The sequence below is a fragment of the Rhincodon typus genome, chromosome 27, assembly GCF_021869965.1.
Source record: "Rhincodon typus isolate 14 chromosome 27, sRhiTyp1.1, whole genome shotgun sequence".
Lineage (NCBI taxonomy): Eukaryota > Metazoa > Chordata > Chondrichthyes > Orectolobiformes > Rhincodontidae > Rhincodon > Rhincodon typus.
The window spans coordinates 2,676,314-2,697,954 of NC_063358.1; the positions used below are offsets into that span (position 1 = coordinate 2,676,314).

The 21,641-nt window shown below is 40.4% G+C and overlaps 1 protein-coding gene across 1 annotated transcript in view; it reads left to right on the forward strand.

Annotated features, from left to right (window-relative positions):
* LOC109933070 (myomesin-3-like) overlaps positions 1-20,160 on the forward strand; it is a 64,912-nt gene extending 44,752 nt beyond the window's left edge. The window contains exons 18-24 of the mRNA XM_048612910.1: positions 1,418-1,456; positions 4,195-4,300; positions 5,044-5,207; positions 5,325-5,361; positions 8,858-8,880; positions 15,036-15,091; positions 18,860-20,160. Of these exons, the coding sequence (XP_048468867.1) occupies positions 1,418-1,456; positions 4,195-4,300; positions 5,044-5,207; positions 5,325-5,361; positions 8,858-8,880; positions 15,036-15,091; positions 18,860-19,102 (668 nt within the window). The 3' untranslated portion in view covers positions 19,103-20,160. The remainder of the gene's footprint in view (positions 1-1,417; positions 1,457-4,194; positions 4,301-5,043; positions 5,208-5,324; positions 5,362-8,857; positions 8,881-15,035; positions 15,092-18,859) is intronic.
* Positions 20,161-21,641: the final 1,481 nt, after the last annotated feature.

The following is a 21,641-nucleotide window of genomic DNA, read 5'->3' on the forward strand; positions in this document are numbered from 1 at the left end:
AATTAACTAAAATAAATGAAAAAGATGGAATGTCAGTAATGGGGTTCTGGATGGCATGGAGTTTTTAGAGGGTGGGCTTTAAGTCAGAAAGAAAGACAAGCCAAGACGATGATCTCAACTCCTTTGGTGACCAGGTGGAATGGAGAAGATCAATATTTGTAAGCTGAGGTATGGCAGTTCTTGATGATGAACTAGCTGTGTAGTTCAGCTTGATGTTAAACAGGATACCAAATTTGTGCCCTACAGTCCTAACCAGGCATCCAGGAAGGGTATGGAACCAAGATGTGAATGTGCTGGACTGGATAGTTTCAATCTTGTTACTATCAAGTTCCAAGAAGTTCTTTTTCAACCACAAGATGTTGTTAGGGAGTTGGGGAGGACAGCAATAGTTATGGACTCAAGAGTGGTGATGCATACATAAAACAGTGTATCCTTGGCTTACAAACACAATGTGACTTCATGCCCACCAAGAATTTGACCCAAGGTTGAATAAATAATGAGGAGGAAGAACCTTGCATGCACTGAAGTTCAGAAAGGGAGGAGAGCCCAGTGCCAGAAATAGGCTTTCTGCACTCATAGGAGGTAGGTCAAGGCAGTGAACATGAAGGAAAACAATGGAAGCGGCTGGTCCTATAGAAACCTCCTGAAGGGTTAGCACAATGTTCTCAAACAGAATGTTGTTGCTCACGTTGTTCAGGGCTGTTGGAGTGAGTTGGAAGACAGACTTCTTTTTAATTGCTAAGCCAGTATTCATTACCCATCCCTAATTGCCCAGAGGGCAGTTAAGAGTCAACCACATTGCCGAGGATCTGGAGTCACTTGTAGGCCAGACTCGGTAAGGATAGCAGTTTCCTTCCCTAAAGGACATTAGTGAAGCGGATGTTTATTTTCTGACATTAGTCATTAATTCATGGTCATCATTAGACTCTTAATTCCAGATTTTTATTGAATTCAAATTCTACCCTCTGCTGTGGTGGGATTTGAATCCAGGCCCTCAAAACATTACCTGGGTCTCCAGATTAATAGTCTCACAATAAAACCATCACCTAAATAGGAGAGGGGGGATTGGAGAGGAGGAAACAAGTTGGTTGGCTGCACTATATTCTAGAGCTTCAAAAATGAAGGCAAGTTTGGAGCGAGATTAGCTGTAACTGAGAGGAGACTGTCTAGAGGGAAATTGTCACAACTTTGAAAGGCCTCAAGAAGACTCCTTGAAGCCTGGGAGCAGTTAAACAAACACATTGAGATTTCTGAAACGTTTCTGATTATTACAAAACCGTATTTGATTTTTTAAAAGAACTCAACATTACTACCTGTATAACCATAATGCTAAAATATAATGGGGTTTGCTATATTCTAATCTGCTGTAAATCAGGAGACATTTCTTTGTTTTGATGATGTGTTTGCTTTACTGCAGCATTTGATGACATTCTCAAGGAAATCTGCAGAATTGGTGGTAAGTGACTCGATTTGGTGACAAATTTACAATTTAATTCCTGAATAAGTTACCATTGTACACAAATTTTGAAAATTAACTTGACTTTCAAAAGTAAGTATTTTCATTTCCAATGAAGGTCTTTGGACACAATGTTCCCTCTGTTCCTCTTTGTTTTTATTATGTTATTTTGCCTCGACCACATGTTGTTTACAGAGTTAAATATTATAGGGTGGAAGGTTTGAAGGCGTTCTCCAATATTTCATCATAACCTTGGCAGACAATTGGTGAAAATATCTGAAAAAAGCACAAAAAGTAATTGAATAAAATTAAACAAGGAACTGGGGATGTAGACGATTTGAAACAAGGACAAAAATTGCTGCAGAAGCTCAGCAGGTCTGGCAGTATCACTGGCTAAAAAATAGAGATGTTGTTGTGAGTCCAGTGACTCTTTTTCAGAACAAAACGTCATTTCAATGATTTCTGTAGCGTTTCACCAATCCCCGAATGAAGCTACAGTGTGAGACCTCCCTCAGAAATTCAAGGTGTAAAGTTATCCATTACATATGTCACTTTTCTGGTGCACTACAAGTTAGTAAGGGGTTAATTTTCTAAAGTGTTTTGTGCACTGCTCAATTCTAGCAATGATACTTCTGTTGATCTGGTTGTTTAGAAGTATTCACTGCACAAACATGCATATAAACGTACAGGGAGAATCCTGTCAAAGAATTATTGGATGAATTAAAGACTATTAATCTGAATTGCAGTTTAATCTGCTTGAAATTGATTGATCATTAGTTTTGGCCATAAAATGAAGTAAAAGCAAAATTCTATATGAAGGACATTAAACGGACCAGTCTATTGACAAAATGTCCTTCCCCACCTTGGGGCGCCTCCAGTGATTAGTTTCTCCTGTAATTGAAATGAATTTGAAGAGAACTGACTGATCTTACCTCATATGTTTCATTAGGGTTCTTGTGTCAGAAGGGCAATGTCCCTACTCCTAAACTAGGAAGCCTAGGTTCAAGCCCTACCTTACTCCAGAGCTGGGCAACAACTTCTCTGAACATGTTGATTGAAATATCTACTCCAGAGGTTTCTCGTCAGCACATATTTCTTGTCAAGCCTAGTTCAGTTCTTTCTTGATATGGAATAATGTTCAGGAGTAGGTTTCTTCATCTCCTGAGCCCGGAAACACTGAGGTTGATTGTAACAATTCGACAGATGGTGCAACCGGGAAGGTAAATGGAATGTTGGTCTTTATTTAAAAGGGAATGGAGTATAAAAGTAGGGAAGTCTTGCTAAAATGATGCAAAGTACTTGTCAGACCACAGCTGGAATACTGTGATCAGTTTTGGGCCCCTTATCTAAGGAATGATATACTGGCATTGGAGGCCAGAGAAGGTTCACCAGGCTGATAACAGTCACGGAGGTGCTGTCTTATGAGGACAGGTTAAATAGGTTGGACCTGTACTCATTGGAGTTTAGAAGAGTGAGGTGAACTTTTTGAAGCATGCAAGGCTTTCATGGGACTTAACAGTGAGTTGGGGAAAGGTTGTTTTCCCTTGCAGGAGAGTCTAGGACCATAGGGGTATTATCTCAGAATAAAGGATCGCACATTTAAGATAGAGATAGGGATGATTTTTTTCTCTCTCAGAGAGCGTTGGATCTATGGAATTCTTCACTGCAGAGGGCTGTCAAGACTGGGTCATTAACTATAAACAAAGGTGAGATATACAGGTGATCAATCAGGGGTTATGGGGAAGAGGCAGGAAAGTGGAGTTGAAACTATCAAAACAGTATTTTTTTTTCATCCCTAACTGTCCTTGAACTGCGTGACTTGCTGTGCTGTTTCAGAAGGCAATTCAGTATGAACTGCTCTGGGTCCGGAGTCACATGTAGGCTGGTCCTGGTAACACCTGCAAATTTATTATATTAGTGAATGAGATGGCCTTTAGAACAACAAGGTGGTCTTATGGTCACCATCTCCTGAGACTAGCATTCAATTCAAGATTGATATCCAATTGATAAATGCCAACAGTTGTTATGGTGGGATTTGAATCCATGTTCCCAGGCTATTAGCATGGGCCACCAGTCTAGTTATGTAATTACTACACCACCTCTTTCCATCGTTCTCAAGAGAAGGACTAACCTGTTTGACCTTGCCTGATAAGTGTAGCCTTTTGTTTTAGTATAATCCTTATACATAATTTTTCAGAGCTTCTATACCCTTTGTCCTTTTATAATATGAAGGCCAGAACTGTTCACAGTACACTCTGTGCTTGAACTAAGGTTGGATACAAAGTGAACATAACTTCTCTGCTATTTCACTAGAAAAACATTCTCAGAGTGTGGAAGACCGAGTTCTCGTTAGTTCAGTGATTTCTAATTGATTGCAGACTAAGGAAACTTGACCAGAGTATGGCCTGGAGAAGCTAAGTATCACTGACAGGAACTTTTACATTTCCACATTTAACTGCACATATTCAGATTCAGTTTCACAAGATAAATGTCTATGGGCACTGTTCATTTCCTCATTATTGTTACCGAAAAACCTAGGCGTATGGAAACCTTATAAGGAGCTAAAGAAATGTAATTTTATTATTGTTGGGTATCTCTAACCTATTTGTAACAACATCCTCCAGCACGCTGATTTATTTTTAGAGCAAGTTCACATTAAGATTTTTGTTAATACCCAGTGTTCCTCATTGAAGTGAGCTAAAATTAATCAACTTAATTACACTTTCTCCTATCCACAGGCGCTTCAGCTTCAGAACTGAAAGTACAGGGCACGGCTGATGGAATAAAGCTATATTCCTTAACAAAGTGTAACATGGAATATATGAAAAAGACCTGGTATTTAAAGTAAGTGAAATGTCTTAAATAGATTTCAGAAAGTATTAAATTTTCTTTTAATTCATTCATGGGATGAGGGCATCACTGGCTAGGCAGCATTTATTGACCATCCCTAATTGCCCAGAGGGCAGTTCAGAGTCAACCACATTGCTGTGGGTCTGGAGTCACATGTAGGCCAGACCAGGTAAGGATGGCAGTTTCCTTCCCTAAAGGGCATTAGTGAACCAGATGGGTTTTTCCAACAATCAGCAATGGATTCATAGTCAACATTAGACTCTTAACTCCAGATATTTATTGAAATCAAATTCCACCATCTGCCGTGGCAGGATTTAAACCCAGGTCCCCAGAACATTATCTGGGTCTCTGGATTAACAGTCCACCAATAATACCACTCAGCCATCACCTCCCCAGTAAAAAATTTAAAAGTAAAACTTCTGACATTTGGCAAATTGGCTGCAGTTCTTTGATAGTGATCACAAATGAAGTGTGTGAAATATTCAAGGGATTCAGCAGAATACTTGATACGATTCTCTTCATTTTTGCGACATGTGAAGGTACCTGTACAGGATGAGGCAGCCAATACAAATATCAGCTGCTGATCCCTTGGTACAATCACCTGCTCCTGGCTTATGAAACTCCCATACAGTAAAATATGGCCCAAAACAGCCTTGGTGCGGTGAAGCTGACACTCCAGATTTGTTTACGGTGATGGAATTCTTTCATAGCAGCTAAAAGCCACATATGATTTTCAGCAACAAATGCCTGGAGTCTCAAGAAAGAAGGAGAATGGGATTTGATGATGAACACATTTGGCTGCAGATCTACAATCCTACTGAAGCAGACAAAGGGAAGTATACCCTGGATCTGTTTGATGGTAAAGAGACACATAAACGAGTCCTTAATTTATCAGAACAAGGTATGAAACTATTATTTTATGTACATTCCTTCATTTCTTTTAAACGTTGGAGATGCAGTATACCATTATTGTTCAGGGCTTAAGTCCTGATATCTGATTTGTTGGATTTTCTTTCAGTATTTAATGAAGCAATAACAGAACATCAACGACTAAAGTAAGTTTCCCTTTCATCAATTTCTCTCATCTTTTTACATTTCAATGTAATCCCTCATTTAATTGTGGTAGTAACATATAGAAATATAGAAGATAGGAGTAGAACATAAAAGAATAGACTATTCAATCCCTCTAAGCTGCTCCACCATTCAATATGATCATGGCTGATCATCGAGCTCAATACCCTAATCTCACCCTCTTCCCATATTCCTTGATCTCTTTAACCACAAGAGTTACATCTGCCTCCTTCTGAATGTTTTGGCCTCAGCCACTTTCTGTGGCAGTGAATTCCTCAGGATCTCCACTCTCTAGGTGAAAAAATTTCTCCTCATCTCAACCCTAAAAGGTCCTTATCCTTAAACTATGATGCATGGTTCTGGATTCCACCATTGGGAACATCCTTCCTGTACCTAACCCGCCTGGTCCTGTTAGAATTTGATACATTTCTTTGAGATCTCCCCTCATCCTTTGAAACTCCAGCAAATACAATCCTAACCAACTCAATCTCTTCTCAAACATCAGTTCTACTTTGCCAGGAATCAATCTAGTAAACATTTGCTGTGCTCCCTCTATAGCAAAAAACACCCTCCCTCAGATAAGGAGACCAAAATTGCACACAATATTCCAGATGTGGCCTTACCAAGCCCCTGTATAATTGCAGTAAGACATCCCTGCTTCTGTACTCAAATCCTCTTGTTATGAAAGCCAACATACCATTTGCCTTCTTTGCTGCCTGCTGCACCTGCATGCTTACCTTCAGCAACTGGTGATTGAGGACACCCAGGTCTTGTTGAACCTTCCTCTCTCTCAATTTACAGCTAATCAAATAATTATCTGCCTTTCCATTTTGCTACCAAAATAGATAACCTCGCATCTATCCACATCATCCTATATCTGCGATGCATTTGCCCACTCACTCAGCCTGTCTAAATCACATGCAACATCTTGGCATCCACCTCATAGCTCACCCTTCCACCCAGCTTTGTGTCACCTGCAAAGTTGGAGATATTACATTTAGTTCCCTCACCTAAATCATTAATATATATTGTGAATAACTGGGGTCCAAGTACTGATCCTTGTGGTACCCCACTAGTCACTACCAGCCATTCAGAAGAAGAGGAGGGCAGGTCTTACGAGGAAAGGCTGAGGGAGCTAGGGCTTTTCTCATCGGAGCGAAGAAGGATGAGAGGTGACTTGATAGATGTGTACAAGATGATGAGAGGTGTAGATAGAGTGGTTAGTCAGAGACTTTTTCCCAGGGTGGAAATGACTATTACGAGGGGGCATAATTTTAAGGTGATTGGAGGAAGGTATAGGGGAGATGTCAGAGGTAGGTTCTTCACATAGAGTGGTGGGTGTGTGGAATGCACTGTCGGCAGTGGTAGTGAAGTCAGATACTTTAGAGACTTTTAAGCGACTGTTGGATAGGCCCATGGAGGATAGTAAAATGTAGGGTAGCTTGACCTTAGTAGGATAATAGGTCGGCACAACATCGTGGGCCGAAGGGCCTGTACTTTGCTGTACTGTCCTATGTTCTATATTCTATGTTCTATGTTCTAAGATCCATTTATTAATACCCCTCCTCATGTCTGTCTTCTATCCATTTCAATACATTGCCCCCAGTCCCATGTGCTTTAATTTTACACTAAATCTCTTATGTGGGACTTTGTTGAAAGTTTTCTGAAAGTCCAAATAAACCATTCACTGGGTCCCCATCATCAACTCTACTAATTAAATTCTCAAAAAATTCCAGTGGATTTGTAAAGCATGATTCCCCTTTTGTAAATCCATGCTGACCGTGTCGATTCTATCACAGTTTTCTCACTGCTGTGCTATAAAATCCTTGATAATGGATTCTAATATCTTCCCTAAACTGACATCAGGCTCACTGGTCTTTAATTCTTTTTATTTCTTTCAAGCTCTCTATACATCTCCATATATTCCAGTCCTCTTAAAACTGCATTAATCTGAGACACAATAAAATTCAGATCCTATTCAATAGATGATGCAAGTCTACCCTATGTCTTTATAAAGTCTTTCTTTTTGAAATACAAATATATTTAAGCTCTAATTGACCAATTTGTGTTTTAATATTTGGGACCCAACTCACTTGGACATAATGAATACAATGCTTGTAACTTCACATCCATTAGTCACAACGCAAACACTGAACCTCCTGGATCCACAATAATTTTTAAAAAGAACAATAAAATATGTCTTCCTGCTGATGGGCTCTGAAAGTTCTTTTAAGGTTTCGTTGCTAAGACCCTGAGAATACTGACTACAGCGTGAATAACCAATATTGCAGCTAGTCAAGAACAACTTCTATAAATGGGACCTCAAACTGGCTTTGGACCTATCTTTCCCTATTTATCCGGTCCCAATTAGGTGGATATTTGTTCAAGAGCTTTTATCAACATAGAATCATAGAATCCCTACAGTGTGGAAATAGGCCCTTTGGCCCAACAAGTCCACACCGACCCTTGGAGCATCCCACCCAGACTCATCCCCCTATAACCCACCTAATCTACACAACCTTGAACGCTACAGGCAATCTAGCATGGCCAATCCACCTAGCTTACGCATCTTTGGACAGTGGGAGGAAACCGGAGCACCTGGAGCAAACCCACACAGACACGAGGAGAACATGCAAACTCCACACAGTCACCTGAGGGTGGAATCGAAGCCAGGTTCTTTACTCAGAGAGAAGTAACGGCGTGGAATGCCCTGCCTGCAAAAATAGTAGACTCGCCAACTTTAAGGGCATTTAAATGGTCATTGGATAAACATATGGATGATAATGAAGTAGTTTAGGTTAGATGGGCTTCAGATTGGTTTCACAGGTCGGCGCAACATCGAGGGCCGAAGGGCCTGTACTGCGCCATAATGTTCTATGTTCTATGTTCTATGTTCTAAAGCCTTATAAGTATCTCTTTTTTAAAAAAAGCTTACATTTATATGGCACTTCTCACAACTTCAAATGTACTGCAGTAAGTTATACCCGATGAAGAAATGAAGGGTAGCCACCATACTGGGAGGAAAAAAAGTAACTATTCTGAGCACAGAAAGCTCAACGAAAGTAGCATGTGGTCAAGACCCTACATCAGTTGGAGATATTGGACTGGAGCGGGGTGGAGGGGTAAATATTAACCAGGACATTGAAAGGAACTCTTCTGCTCTTTCAAGATGGTAGCTGTTGCATGTTATTTTACATTCGAATGAGAGAATAAACAAGGCCTTGGTTTAACATTGCATTCAACAAAATATGGAGCACTCTCTCAGGGGGAGTTAAGATGCATTTTGTGTTCACCTCACTGGAGAAGGACTCAAACTCACAACTTTCCAGCCAAGAGCTGAGACTAGGCCACAGCTGAACCTTCAGTAGTAGCCAATTGTTTGCATTTACTGATAATTTCTTTTGTACTTGTCTAACCAGTTATGTGCTTCCAACAACAAATTATTCAGTGTTTCCTGATTTTGATATATCTATTTTTCAGGCAGGCAGCATTTGCAGAAAAACGTAAGTAAATTCAATCAAATACAACTCACTCAAATAAGGAACAGCTTTCAAATCATTTTCTATCACTGGGATAAAGAAGTTTCAAAATTAAAGAGAGAAAATTTCCATATCTCAACTAATTCCAATTACATACTTCTAACTATCTAACTGTTTTCTTTAAAGCTTCTTTCTCCCATTGAATATTGTCTCCCTTCAGAGTGAGAGGTTTTAATAAGCATGAGGAAAATTTAAAGACATGAGCTGGAGGTGGAGAGGTAAAAGGTGACATGATAGCTGCAAACACTGAGTCTAATTATTCCCTCCTAACATCCCTAGACAGCTCCACTATTGACAAGCGTCAGTAGAGAAACTAAATGATGAAATTTGAATAATAACATGATGCTGCAAGTTTTAAAATCTCAAAATTTGTAAATACAGTTTCAGGAGCAGGGGTGCTGAGGAATTCATGACTTGGAGGACCTGAGAAAGAATGTTTGAGTGGGAGATATTTAAATAAGTTTTGAGTTCAACAAGGAACTGTATCAATATTGGCGGAGCTGCAGTTTCAGAGGAACAACAAAACAATTGTTTCCCTCTTAAGGAGAAGAGAAATGCACTGCTCAGATGAATGACAGCTGTTGCTTCTGGTCATAAGATGCATAACGGCAAGGTGACCAAGTGTCCTTTATTTTAGCTTTCCCTTATTTTCACTCTTTGTCTAATGTCCTTAAAAAAACACATTTTCATGACTTATTTGTCAAACTGCTGTGGTAGTCTGAGTCTGAGAATCACCAGACAACCCCCCTCATCCATCTCACAAGGGCAAAGTGCTCTTTATTTTATTTCTGACAAGTTGGTCACCCTGCCCCAAAGAACATTTTAATTTTTGGACTGAAAGCACATCCACCTCCAAGAGTTGCAGTGAAAGGCTGACTCCTTCTAAACTGTCCACCTGCTCAGCAATGAGCAAGCAGAGGCTTTGGGTCTTCAATAATCGGGGGACTCAGAACCTATCAGCTAAGTGTTTTGGTGATTACAAAGGGTTTTGTCAGTGAGAAGGTCCAAACTTTATTTGAGCAATGCAGGAATAAACTCTGTACCTTTTGAGAGGGAATAAGACAACACCAGGTTATAGTCCAACAGGTTTATTTGAAAACACAAGCTTATGGAGCCTCGCTCCTTCTTCAGGTGTTAATGAGAGAGGTAGTATCCGACACAGAATTTATAAATAAAAGATCAAAGGGTCACACCACTGATGAGGATGTACTAAACAAACCTAAGATGCTGTTAAATCTTCAATCAGTTAGATGATTTTAATTGATTTATATGTATTTGTAAATCCCCAAATTCCTTTCAAGTCACTGTCCTGAGAAAACTAAAGGTTTTATCAGTGTAAATAAGAGGTGACATTTTATGTCAGACAGTGCATGTTAGGTGAGAGGCCTTGTTTAGAATCTGTTTGTGTTTTGGTTTGGAGTCAGACTGGTTTTATTTCTAAAGTAGGAATTTATAAAACACCAATTGACTGTATATAAATTGTGCGCTTTTTGAAGAAAATAGAATGTATCTGCAATAGAATGGATCATTCCATAGATTCACATGTTGTGTGTGTGTGTGTGTGTGTGTGTGTGAGTGAGGGAGAGTGAGAGTGTGTGTGTTTGTGTAGGAGAGGGAGAGTGTGTGTGAGGGAGAGAGAGAGAGTCTGTGTATATGCATGTGTTGTGTGCATGTGAGAGATTTGAGTGCTTGTGAGCATGCATGTGAGTGCTTGAGAGATTGTGTGTATGAGAGAGGATGTGTGTGTGTGTGTGTGTGTATGAGAGAGAGAGAGAGACTGTATAGTGTGGTGGAGTCACCTGTAGTGCGACATGAACCCAAGATCCTGGTTGAGGCCATCCTCATGGGTACTAAACTTGGCTGTCAGCCTCTGCTCGGCGACTCTGCATTGTTGTGTATCCCACTTGCTTGGCAATTGTTGTGCGGTGTCCATTCATCTGTTGTTGCAGCATCTGCATGGTCTCGCTAATATACTATACCTCAGGGCATCCTTACCTGCACATATGAGACAGACAACGTTGGCCGAGTCACATCAGTATTTGCTGTGTACGTGGTGGGTGGTGTTCCCATGTGTGATGGTAGTGTCCATGTCGAAGATTTGACATGTCTTTCAGAGGTTGCCATAACAGGATTGTATAGTGTTGTGGTCAATGTTGTCCTGAAGGCTGGGTAGTTTGCGGCAAACAATGGTCTGTTTAAGGTTTGGTGGTTATTTGAAGGCGAGAAGTGGAGGTGTGGGGAAGATCTTGGTGAGGTGCTCATCGTCATCAATAATATGTTGAAGGCTGCAAAGAACATGGTGTAGTTTCTCTGCTCCCGGGAAGTACTGGAAAATGAAAGGTATCCTATCGGACGTATCCCATGTCTGTCTTCTGAGGAGGTCATTATGGTTTTTCGCTGTAGCACGTCGGAACTGGTGATCAATGAGTTGAGCATCGTATCCTGTTCCTGTGAGGGGGTCTTTCAACACCTTCAGGTGTCTGTCTCATTCCTCCTCGTCTGAACAGATCCTGTGTATGCGTATGGCTTGTCTGTAGGGGATGGCTGTTTTCAGATGTTTAGGGTGGAAGCTAGAGAAATGCAGCATCATGAGGTTATCCATGGGCTTGTGGTAGAGTGATTTACTGAGGTGTTCGACCCTGATGGAGATGCGTGTGTCCAAGAATGAGACTGATTCTGAAGAGTAGTCCATGGTAAGTCTTATGGTGGGGTGAAACTTGTTGATATCGCTATATAATTGTTTCAGTGATTCCTCACCATGAGTCCAAAGGAAGAAAATGTCATCAATGTATCTGGTGTATAGCCTTGGTTGGAGATTCTGAGTAGCAAAGAAGTCTTGTTCAAACCTGTGTGTGAAAACACTCACCTTAAGGGCTATTGTATTCAGAGTGTATCTCCCAGTTTGAGTGTGGGTGACAGCCACAAATAATAGAATCATTGATTTGTTACTATGCAAAAGGAGGCTATTTGGCCCATCATGCCTGTACTTGTTCAATTACCTGGAGCCAGTCTCCTGCCCTTCCCCCATATTGATATACACCAATCCAACCAAAAATCATCCCATTCCAATTTAAATAGCTCATGATTGATGTCAGGTTTACATTGTTTTTTAAGGTCCAAGTTGAGTCTGATCAACACATCAGCCCCATTATAAAACAACAGCATTGAAAAAATGACAAGGTGAAACAAGCAGTAATTGCCCACATATAAACATTAATTCTGATTCTCTTTGGCTTCCTCCAACTGAAGTCTCCCTTTAGGCTTTACCATCATCGTCTGAATCATCCTTAGGTCAATGCCAGTTGGGGAGTATTCATTTCTAACTTCAGTGGGGAGTATTGGTGCCAAAGTGGAAATTCCATTCATGTTAATATCAGGCAGGACATTGGGTGGAACATCTTGCCTTTGCTCTATTTCAGCACTGACACTATCATTCACCATCGGACAGGATGCCAGAATTGTTGGGTGGCATCTTGCCGGTAATTTGAGTAAAAGAATTAATTTTCACTCTTTGAGTTTCCACTTTTGGGAAAAGGTGTTCCAGGGCTCACTTACAAGACACGTGTAAAAATCTTATCCTTGATTTTTTACAATCACTCATGGGACTTGGACATCGCTGGCTGGGTCAGCATTTATTGCCCATCCTTAGTTGTCCTTGAGAAGGTAGTAGTGACTTGCCTTCTTGAACCACTGCAGTCCATGTGCTGTAGGTAGAACCACAATGCCCTGAGGAAGCGACAGTGAAGGAATGGCGATATATTTCCAAGTCAGGGTGGGGAGTGGCTTGGAGGGGAACTTGAAGGTGGTGGTGTTCCCATGAATTTGCTGCCCTTGTCCTCCTAGATGGAAATGGTTGTGGGTTTAGAAGATGCTGTCTGAGGAACTTTGGTGAATTTCTGCAGTGCATCTTATAGATGGTACACACTGCTGCTACTGAGCGTCAGTGGTGGGGAAAGTGGATGTTTGTGGACATGGTCAATCAAACAAGCTGATCTGATGTCAAGCTTCTTCAGTGTTGTCCATCACAGTCCTGACTTGTGCCTTGTAGAAGGTGGACAGGCTTTGGGGAGTCAGGAGGTGAGTTACTCGTGCAGGAATCTGAGTCTTTGACCTGTTCTTGTAACCATTGTATTTACATGGCTGGTCCAATCAAGTCTTAGGTCAGTGGTAGCCTCAGAGATGTTGATAATGGGAGATTCAGCGATGGTAATGCCACTGAAAATCACAGAGCAATGGTTATATTCTCACCTGTTGGAGATGATCATTGCCTGTAACATGAATGTTTCTTGTAAATTGTCTGTTCAAGGATGGCTATTGTCAAGGTCTGGTTGCATTTGGACATGGACTTCTTCAATATCTGATGAGTTCCAAATAGTGATAATCCTCACTTCTGACCATATGATGGAGGGAAGGCCATTGATGAAGCAGCTGAAGATGGATCAGCCTAGGACGTTACCCTGAGGCACTCCCGCAGTGATCCCCTGTCCTGGAGCTGAGATCATTGTTCTCTAACAGCCACAACAATCTTCCTACATGTCAGGTATTTCTCCAAACAGCAGAGAGTTTTTTCTCTGATTCCTATTGATTTCAATTTTGCTCAGACTCCTTGATGTCATACTCAGTCAATCGCTGTATTGACATCAAGGGCTGTCACTCACACCTCATCTCTGGAACTCAACTCTGTTGTCCATGTTTGAACCAAGGCTGTAATGAGGTAAGGAGTTGAGTGGCCCTGGCAGAACCCAAACTGCGCGTCTCTGAGCAGGTTATTGCTGAGCAGGTGCTGCTTGATAGCACTGTTGACGACACCTTCCATCACTTTACTGGCCTGGTTGTATTTGTTCTGCTTTTTGTATACAGCACATATATCTTGGCAATTTTCTGCATTATATAGATGCCAATGCTGTAGCTGTACTGCAAGAGCTGGGCTAGGAGAGAGGCAAGTTCTGGAGCACAAGTCTTCAGTACTACTGCCAGAATGTTGTCAGGGTACATAATAGTATCTAATGTCTTTCGTCATTTTTTAATATCACGCAGAGTAAATCAAATTGGCTGATGATTGGTATCTGTTATGCTGAGACCACTGGAGGAAGCCGAGATAAATCATCCACTTGGCACTTTGGCTGAAGGCTGCTGCAAATGCTTCAGCCTTATCTTTTGCACTGATGTGCTGAGCTGTCCCATCATTGAGGATGGGATACTTGTGGAGCTTTCTCCACCAGTAAGTTGTTTAATTGTCCACCACCATTCACAACTGAGTGTGGCAGTACCTCAGGGCTTAGATCTAATCCATTGGTTGTAGAATCTGTTAGGTCTGTCTCTCACTCGCTGCTTATGCTGTTTGGCACACAAGTAGTCCTGTTTGGTAGCTTCACTAAGTTGACACCTCATTTTTAGGCATGTCTGGGACTGTTCCTGGCATGCCCTCCTGCACTCTCCAGTATTGATGGTAGCGATCGAGTGGGGAATATACCAGGTGATGAAATTGCAGATTGTACTGGAATACAATTCTGCACTTCTGATGGCCCACAGCACCTTGTAGGTGCCTAGTCTTGATTTGCTGGATCGGATAAAAATCTATCCCATTTAGCACGGTGATGGTGCCACACAACACGATGGAACATATCCATAATGTGAAGATGGGTTTTCATGTCTGTAAGGATTTCGGATTTCCCTCCTGAATAAGCATTAGTGAACCTGATGGATTTTTTGGGCAATTGACAGTGGTTTTGAGGTCATCATTATACTTTTGATTCCTGATTTCTGTTTCAAACATCAAGCTGTATCCCCTAAAGTCCGGTCCCCAGAACATTTCCTAGATCTTTGGGTTGTTAGTCCAGTGACAATACCACCTGTCCATCACCTGCCTCGAGGCGTCCCAACTTCCTTCATGTCACAATTGAAGGGAAAAGAGCAATCTAGCATCCATCAGTAGCTTTGAACAAAGACAGGTATCTAAGGGAAGGGACTGTCCACCCAAACTGTCTACACCTTCCTTGTTATATGTTTTTTGCAGAACAAATAGACTGGGAGTTTCAAGGAGCTTCTTTTCACTCAGATCCTAATTCAGTCACTTGTTGGACTTCCAACATAATACTTTGATTTTTTTCTTCTTTCAGATAGAGCTAAAGTGGTCAAGGGTCTACCTGATGTTGTTAACATCATGGAGAATAAGGTAAAGATTAGAAATATAAGCTCAGAACAATCAAAGTTTCATGCCGTGTTTTATAGTGTTTGTTGTAATCGCTATGCTTAATGCTTAGTGTTTCTTTAACGTTTGTTTAGTATTATTACATCTGTACAGTACAGTATCCATTGCCAATAAAAGTATGTCAGCTTTTGTAGTTATTGTCAAAAGCTGTCATTCTTTTGTATACATTGGGAGATGGGTTTCCAGGTAGCATGTAATGTTTCATATACAACATCTGCTCATGAGCAAACTAATGGCTCAATTTTCAGAACCATTAAAGTCTGACCCATTAATTATTGATTCAAACTGATTAATTTGATACTTAGCTGTTCACTTGTAGCTGGAATGCACGATGTTTATTGAATGCAGCAGCAGATTCAGGGAAGGTGAACTACCAACACATGTCCAACTAATTTCACCCCCAGTCCATGGGTCAGTGTTAATTTTCAGTGGAAATGTGCAGTGTGCCTGTAATGCTGTCTCATTTCATCCATGTGTCTAATATTGCCATCAATATAGATAACTGTACTCTTGGTGACATGTTTGTATTCAGTGAATCTATAAGATTAGTTTCTCTGATAATCTATTAATTTTGATAATTTGCTAATTACATGCACGGTGGCTCAGTGGTTAGCACTGCTGCCTCACAGCGCCAGGGACCCGGCTTCGATTCCACCCTCAGGCGACTGTCTGTGTGGAGTTTGCACGTACTCCCTGTCTTTGCTTGGGTTTCCTCCGGGTGCTCCAGTTTCCTCCCACAGTCCAAAGATGTGCAGGTTACGTGGATTGTCCATGGGAAATTGCCCGTAGTGTTCAGGGGTGTATTAGGGGATGGGTCTGGGTGAGATGCTCTGAGGATCGGTGTGGACTTGTTGGGCCGAAGGGCCTGTTTCCACACCGTAGGAATTCTATGAAAAGTAGCAGTCATATCCATGAGCAAACTTCAAGCTGCTTGTTGGCTCTGTCCCAGGAAAGGGATTGACAATCCCCACAGATCTTTGCCGTGAATGATTTTGCTATCGCCATCAGCCAAAGATTTTTTTCAACAATGTCTTGTTAAAAGCAACCAATTCAAACCTTCATTATCCCAATGGCAGCAGTAAAATTGCAGCTGGCCCAAGTTCTGAGGGGGTTGAGTCTTAAATTATTCTTTCACCTGCCAAATGCAGATATATCTAATATTCAGAAAAAAAGCGAGAATGAGTAGGATTTCCAAGAGTCTCACCTCAATCTCATTTATACAGAGGAGATAGCGAGCAACAGGTGGCCAGGTCCCCATTCCAATGAAATTTGGCAAAATAAAAATAAAATGTAATCCAGTCCCATTCCAATTATTTCTTTACCCACCAGGAGTGACTACAATGGAGGAATTTCTGTGTTAGTTTATATAAATTTCATTCTCCATCCCTGGATCACTGTGTCTATAATTTGACAGTCTCTTCTACACCAGTAAAAACCGAAAGAACTGCGGATGTTGTAAATCAGGAACAAAAACAAAGTTGCTGGAAAAGCTTAGCAGGTCTGGCAGCACCTGTAAAACCCAAAACATTAACTCTGTTTTTTCCCTTCACAGATGCTGCCAGACCTGCTGAGCTTTTCCAGCAACTTTGTTTTGCTTCCACACCAGTGATTGCTATCCACACTCTAATCTGTTGTATGCAATTTGCCTGTGGTTCAACACGGTATTTTCCACCTTAATGCAAATTGAGTACCTCTTAACAGGTCATGGTCATTTTCAGGGGTCAGATTATTTTGTACATTTAAGGCAAGCCGTCCAAAAAATAGCCATAGCAGAAGCCTCAGGGATGTTCCAAGTTCCATCACTAAAAGATATACATTTGTTTTTAAGTGCAACATAGGCAGGATAATGCTTCACAATCAATTATACAGGCTAAAACAAACTTTAATTATTTTAGTCATTCCACAAGCATCAAAGCTCTGTTTACCAGAGTCACTTGGGTGTTCCTGGCTCCTCTTATCAAATGATGTGAATGACGTTGAATCCTGGAATTCCCTCTCTAATAGCATTGTGGGTCAACCCACAGCAGGTGGACTGCAGCAGTTCTGTAAGGCAGCTCACCACCACCTTCTCAGGGCAACTAGGGATGGGCAATAAATGCTGGCCAGCCAGCAATGCCCACATCCCACAAATGAATAAACGAAAAAGAAATTAGTGTCTTTTATCTTATCAACAACACTTGGACAAAGGATTGTAAATCCCTTGTCAATTTTGAAGCATGAAGTAAATATGAACTGATTAAAAAATGTTGATGAAGAGAAAATTATTAAAATTAGACAACACAGATTGCATTAACAAAGGTCATGCTGAGAAGGAATGGATATGATAGATGAGTTGGATGCAGTGTACACAGACCTTCAGAAAGACTTTGACAAATTACCACGAGGGTGACTATTGGAGAAGATTAAGATGCATGGAAATAATAGAGTGGGGTGGGGAACAATGCATATTAACAAATAGTCATTTGGCATAATATGAATTGATTTCCACCATGTTGTGTTCTGAGCTCTTTTTGATCTCTAGTTAGGTCTGTGGTTTGAATATGGGCCTAGAGAAAGTGGTGTTCAAATGTGCAGGCATAGGAGGCATAAGAAATAACATTGAGGACCCAAGAGAGGTGCAATGGGCTATTAATGCCATGTTGGAATGCAGGTACGATAGGAAGGGTGTTTGAGGCAACAAAGGTTGGATGATGTTGACTCAGTGGGATGCTGCTACATGTTTTTTTTGGGGGCGTGTGTTTAGAATTGTGAAGGGATTCCATAGAGGACATAGAAACAGATGGTTTCCATTCATTGCAAGGATCAAAACCAAGACCATAAAAGCAAAAGATATTTAGAACAGAACAGGAATGGTGAGATGCACCACCAGAGTTCATATTTGAAACAAAGATTGTATCAACATTGTGGTTGTTTATGTAGACGGTCGTTGGAAAGGTAAATAATGTAGTGTGTGAACAAGGCAGGTAAATGCAATTAAGAATACTGGACATGTGGAAGGTTAATAGCAGCACTGACCCGGGAGGCCAAATGGTCTATTTCCATGTCTTGATTTCTATAAAACATGACAGAGGAAAGCAGGAGCCCCCAAAGACTATTTAATATATTCAGCGATTACTGTGGAGTTTACATATATGTGAAATCCTGCCTTAACAGCCCAAATTATTTAATGTAATAGCTGAAAGGGATAAAGAATTTGTGAGGAAAGAGGGACTGTGAGGGAGTCAAATAAACATAGAAAGGAATAATAGAGAGGTAGAACTAAAACAGTTTTTAAAAAGGAGAAAGCGAAACCTTATTACAACTATCAACAACCTTTCTCCCCTAGCACTCCAGCTACCACCTCCCCCCACCCCAACATTGTGTAAATGCTGCCCCCTCCACACTTCACTTCCGCTCTGATGAAATCATCTAGACTCGAAATGTTAGCTTGCTGTCTCTCAGTGGATGCTGTCTGACCTGCTGTGATCTCCAGCATTTATTGTTCTCAGTGCAACTGGGATTTATTTTGAGGGAAATCTCCACATTTCAGATTCTTTCACCTTCCAGTAGAATCCTTTAATCCTGATATCCTTCACAGATATTAGATACAGCAACAATGGTGGTGTGACAAAATCTTTAAAGAGAACATTGACTAGATTCATGCCAAAGTTTTTTTGCTGTGAAATATTATACAACTGCATTATGCTACAGCAACCAAAAAGTAAAGTTAAAATATTTTGTTCTCTTGAATAGGCTCTGTGCTTATCTTGTTCCATTTCTGGAGATCCCATTCCAGAGGTATTATGGATGAAAAATGATCGCACAATCCCTTCTGGTGAGCGCTATCAGGTCACTGTTGACAAGATGACTGTTAACTTCACCATCCAACAGGTCACTTCTGAAGACTCTGGGAAATACAACATGTTTGTAAAGAACAAATATGGTTCTGAAACAGCTACTGTAACAGTGGGTGTCTATAAACATGGGGAAGAGTGAATAATTTCTCAAAGAAAACTGTTTAGTTCAGGACTTAGAACAGTCCAGCATTGAAGATAAATGGCTCACTGGCAAAAACCTTTTTTTGTGTGAAATATTGAATACCAGAACATTATGTTTGTGGTGATATTAGTACTTTGGTTGAAAAAGTAACATGGAAAATTACAGCTAGGTATTGAGTGAGATAGGAATCATTTTGATGAAACAACGGAAATCCGTGTCTCTCTGAAGGTGACAGAAGGAGGCAACGTTTCAGAAAAGCTAGGAAATTGGAAGTAAAGACAAAGCCTGGGGAAGATGAATTTTGGAATAAAAGAAATTCGGCAAAATCAATGGAACTAAGTTCAAATGAAAATTGGATGCACTTTGGAAAAGAGTAGAAACTGAGAGATTTGATGAGAATGCAACAAATAGGGTTAGATGGGAGATGTGTCAAATAAGGATTTATGAATCTAAAGGTAATTTCTTGATGCAAATAATTTCTACCTTCTCCTTTTCCAAGCAATGGGAGTTAGATTTTCATCTTAACAATCTCAGCATTAAAAATTACTCGTTCATGAAACAGAAGAGAAAATCCGATGGAAAGGATCATATGCTCCTTAAGGACCTGCCCTGGATCCACAGCTGTTGCTGTGAAAGTGGTGATATTGGAGGGAAATAGGGTTAGTGTTAGGATTAAGATTAGCATACAGGTTAGGGTTAAAAGTAGGGTTGGGGTTAGGAGCAGCATAGAGCTATGTTGTTAATCTCAAGAACTAAAATCGGCCACAATCCTTGCTGTCAGTTTTAGCTCAGGAATCCTAAGTGGAAATGTTATGTGTAAGGACCTAGTAAGGAAATAATGACATTTGCTCATGTGTGCTGAATGCTTATCAATGCTTACTTTCTGAACTGTGTGATTAACTGCTTTTAATAAACCAATCATTTCCATGATACAAATTTATGGCATATGCAGGAAATTTGTCCTAATCAAATGTGCTACATGCATTCAAAAACTCTCAAATAATGGCATAGTGGATTGAGACAAATCTTTTTCTTTAGGTTCTTGATTAATATCCAACCGAGATTAATAGGATGAAAATACATTTTGTCTGCTGAATGTTTGAATCCTACAACAAATATGTTTGAATGCTCGTGATTCAATTAAAGTATAAAAGCAAATTACCACAGAAGCTGGAAATCAAATTTTTAAAAAACTGAAGGTGCTGTTTGGAAAAGCTCAGCAGGTCCGGCAGCTTCTGTAGAGAGAGAAACAGAACATTGCAAGTGCAATGAGACTTTTTCAAAGGAAAGTCCTTTTCTGCTTGATTCCCCGCAGATGTTGCTGGAATTGCTACAGCACTTTCTGTTTTTATTTGGGTTTTTGGTTTGCTTGGGTATGACTCCATGTTATCCATTTCCAGCTGACACTGATTTAGAGACTGGAACAAGTTTGCACTAATGTAGTGTGCAGTGTTCCATGGAGCTGGGGTTATGGTATGCCGTTAAGTTAGAATGGAGGAAAATGGTCTGCCACAAAGCCTGTGATATCCAATCTCAGAATGTCAAATACTGAAGGTGGGTGTCTGAAACAGAAATTGCTCCATTCTCCAAGATTAACATTTTTTCATCTTTCTGAGCACAACCCACATTAAATACGATGGAAATATTAGAACACTTCAAATTACAACCAATCTTATACATCCAGGACGTTGTGCATAAATGAGTGTTGAATAAAATGTATTTTCCTGCCTCAGAGGTTGAAGGTAGTGATAGTACTCCACTAGGAACAGATTTTAAACTGAAGAGCTTTACCTCAACAATTCTGGACAAGTATCCAACTATATCTCTAGAAACAGCCAAACGTTTGTGGGGCAAGTTAAGATATGGATGTTGTACAATTAGGGAGATAATCAAATAGTGGTTTTGCACCATAATTACAGCAGCTCGTACTTCTGTCACTGACTTCAGCTTATGAATGAGCATCGTACAATTAAATTAGAACAATTTAATTTATCATTATTCAAATATGATTGCTGATTTGTCGTGCATCACCGTAATAAAGTTGGAAATGATTTCTGTTCAGTCATTAATTATAGAGAATATTAATCAGTTTTAATAAGAACCTTTCTGTGGCATGTTTACAGAATGTTTTTGTGTTTATTTATGAAATGGATGACCAATGATCAAAAGATCGTTTACCAGAGATTTCCCCTCATTGACTAGTGTTGGAGGGGGCTGTGAGTAGGAGTCTCAAAGAAAGTGCTACCCCATTACTCCCTCAACCACATTGCTATGGGTCTGGAGTCAGACGTAGTTCAGACCAGATAAGGATGATGGATTTCCTTGACTAAAGGAACATCAGTGAACCAGATGAGTTCTTCTGACAATTGGCAATGGTTATCATTGGTCTCCTAATTCCAGACTTCTTTTTATTAAATTCAAATTCCACAAATTGCCATGGCAGCATTAAAACTAGGATCCCTTGAACAGTACCTGGATCTCTGGGTTAATCATCCAGTGACACTGCCACTAGGCCATCCCCTCCTCCAATAGATGT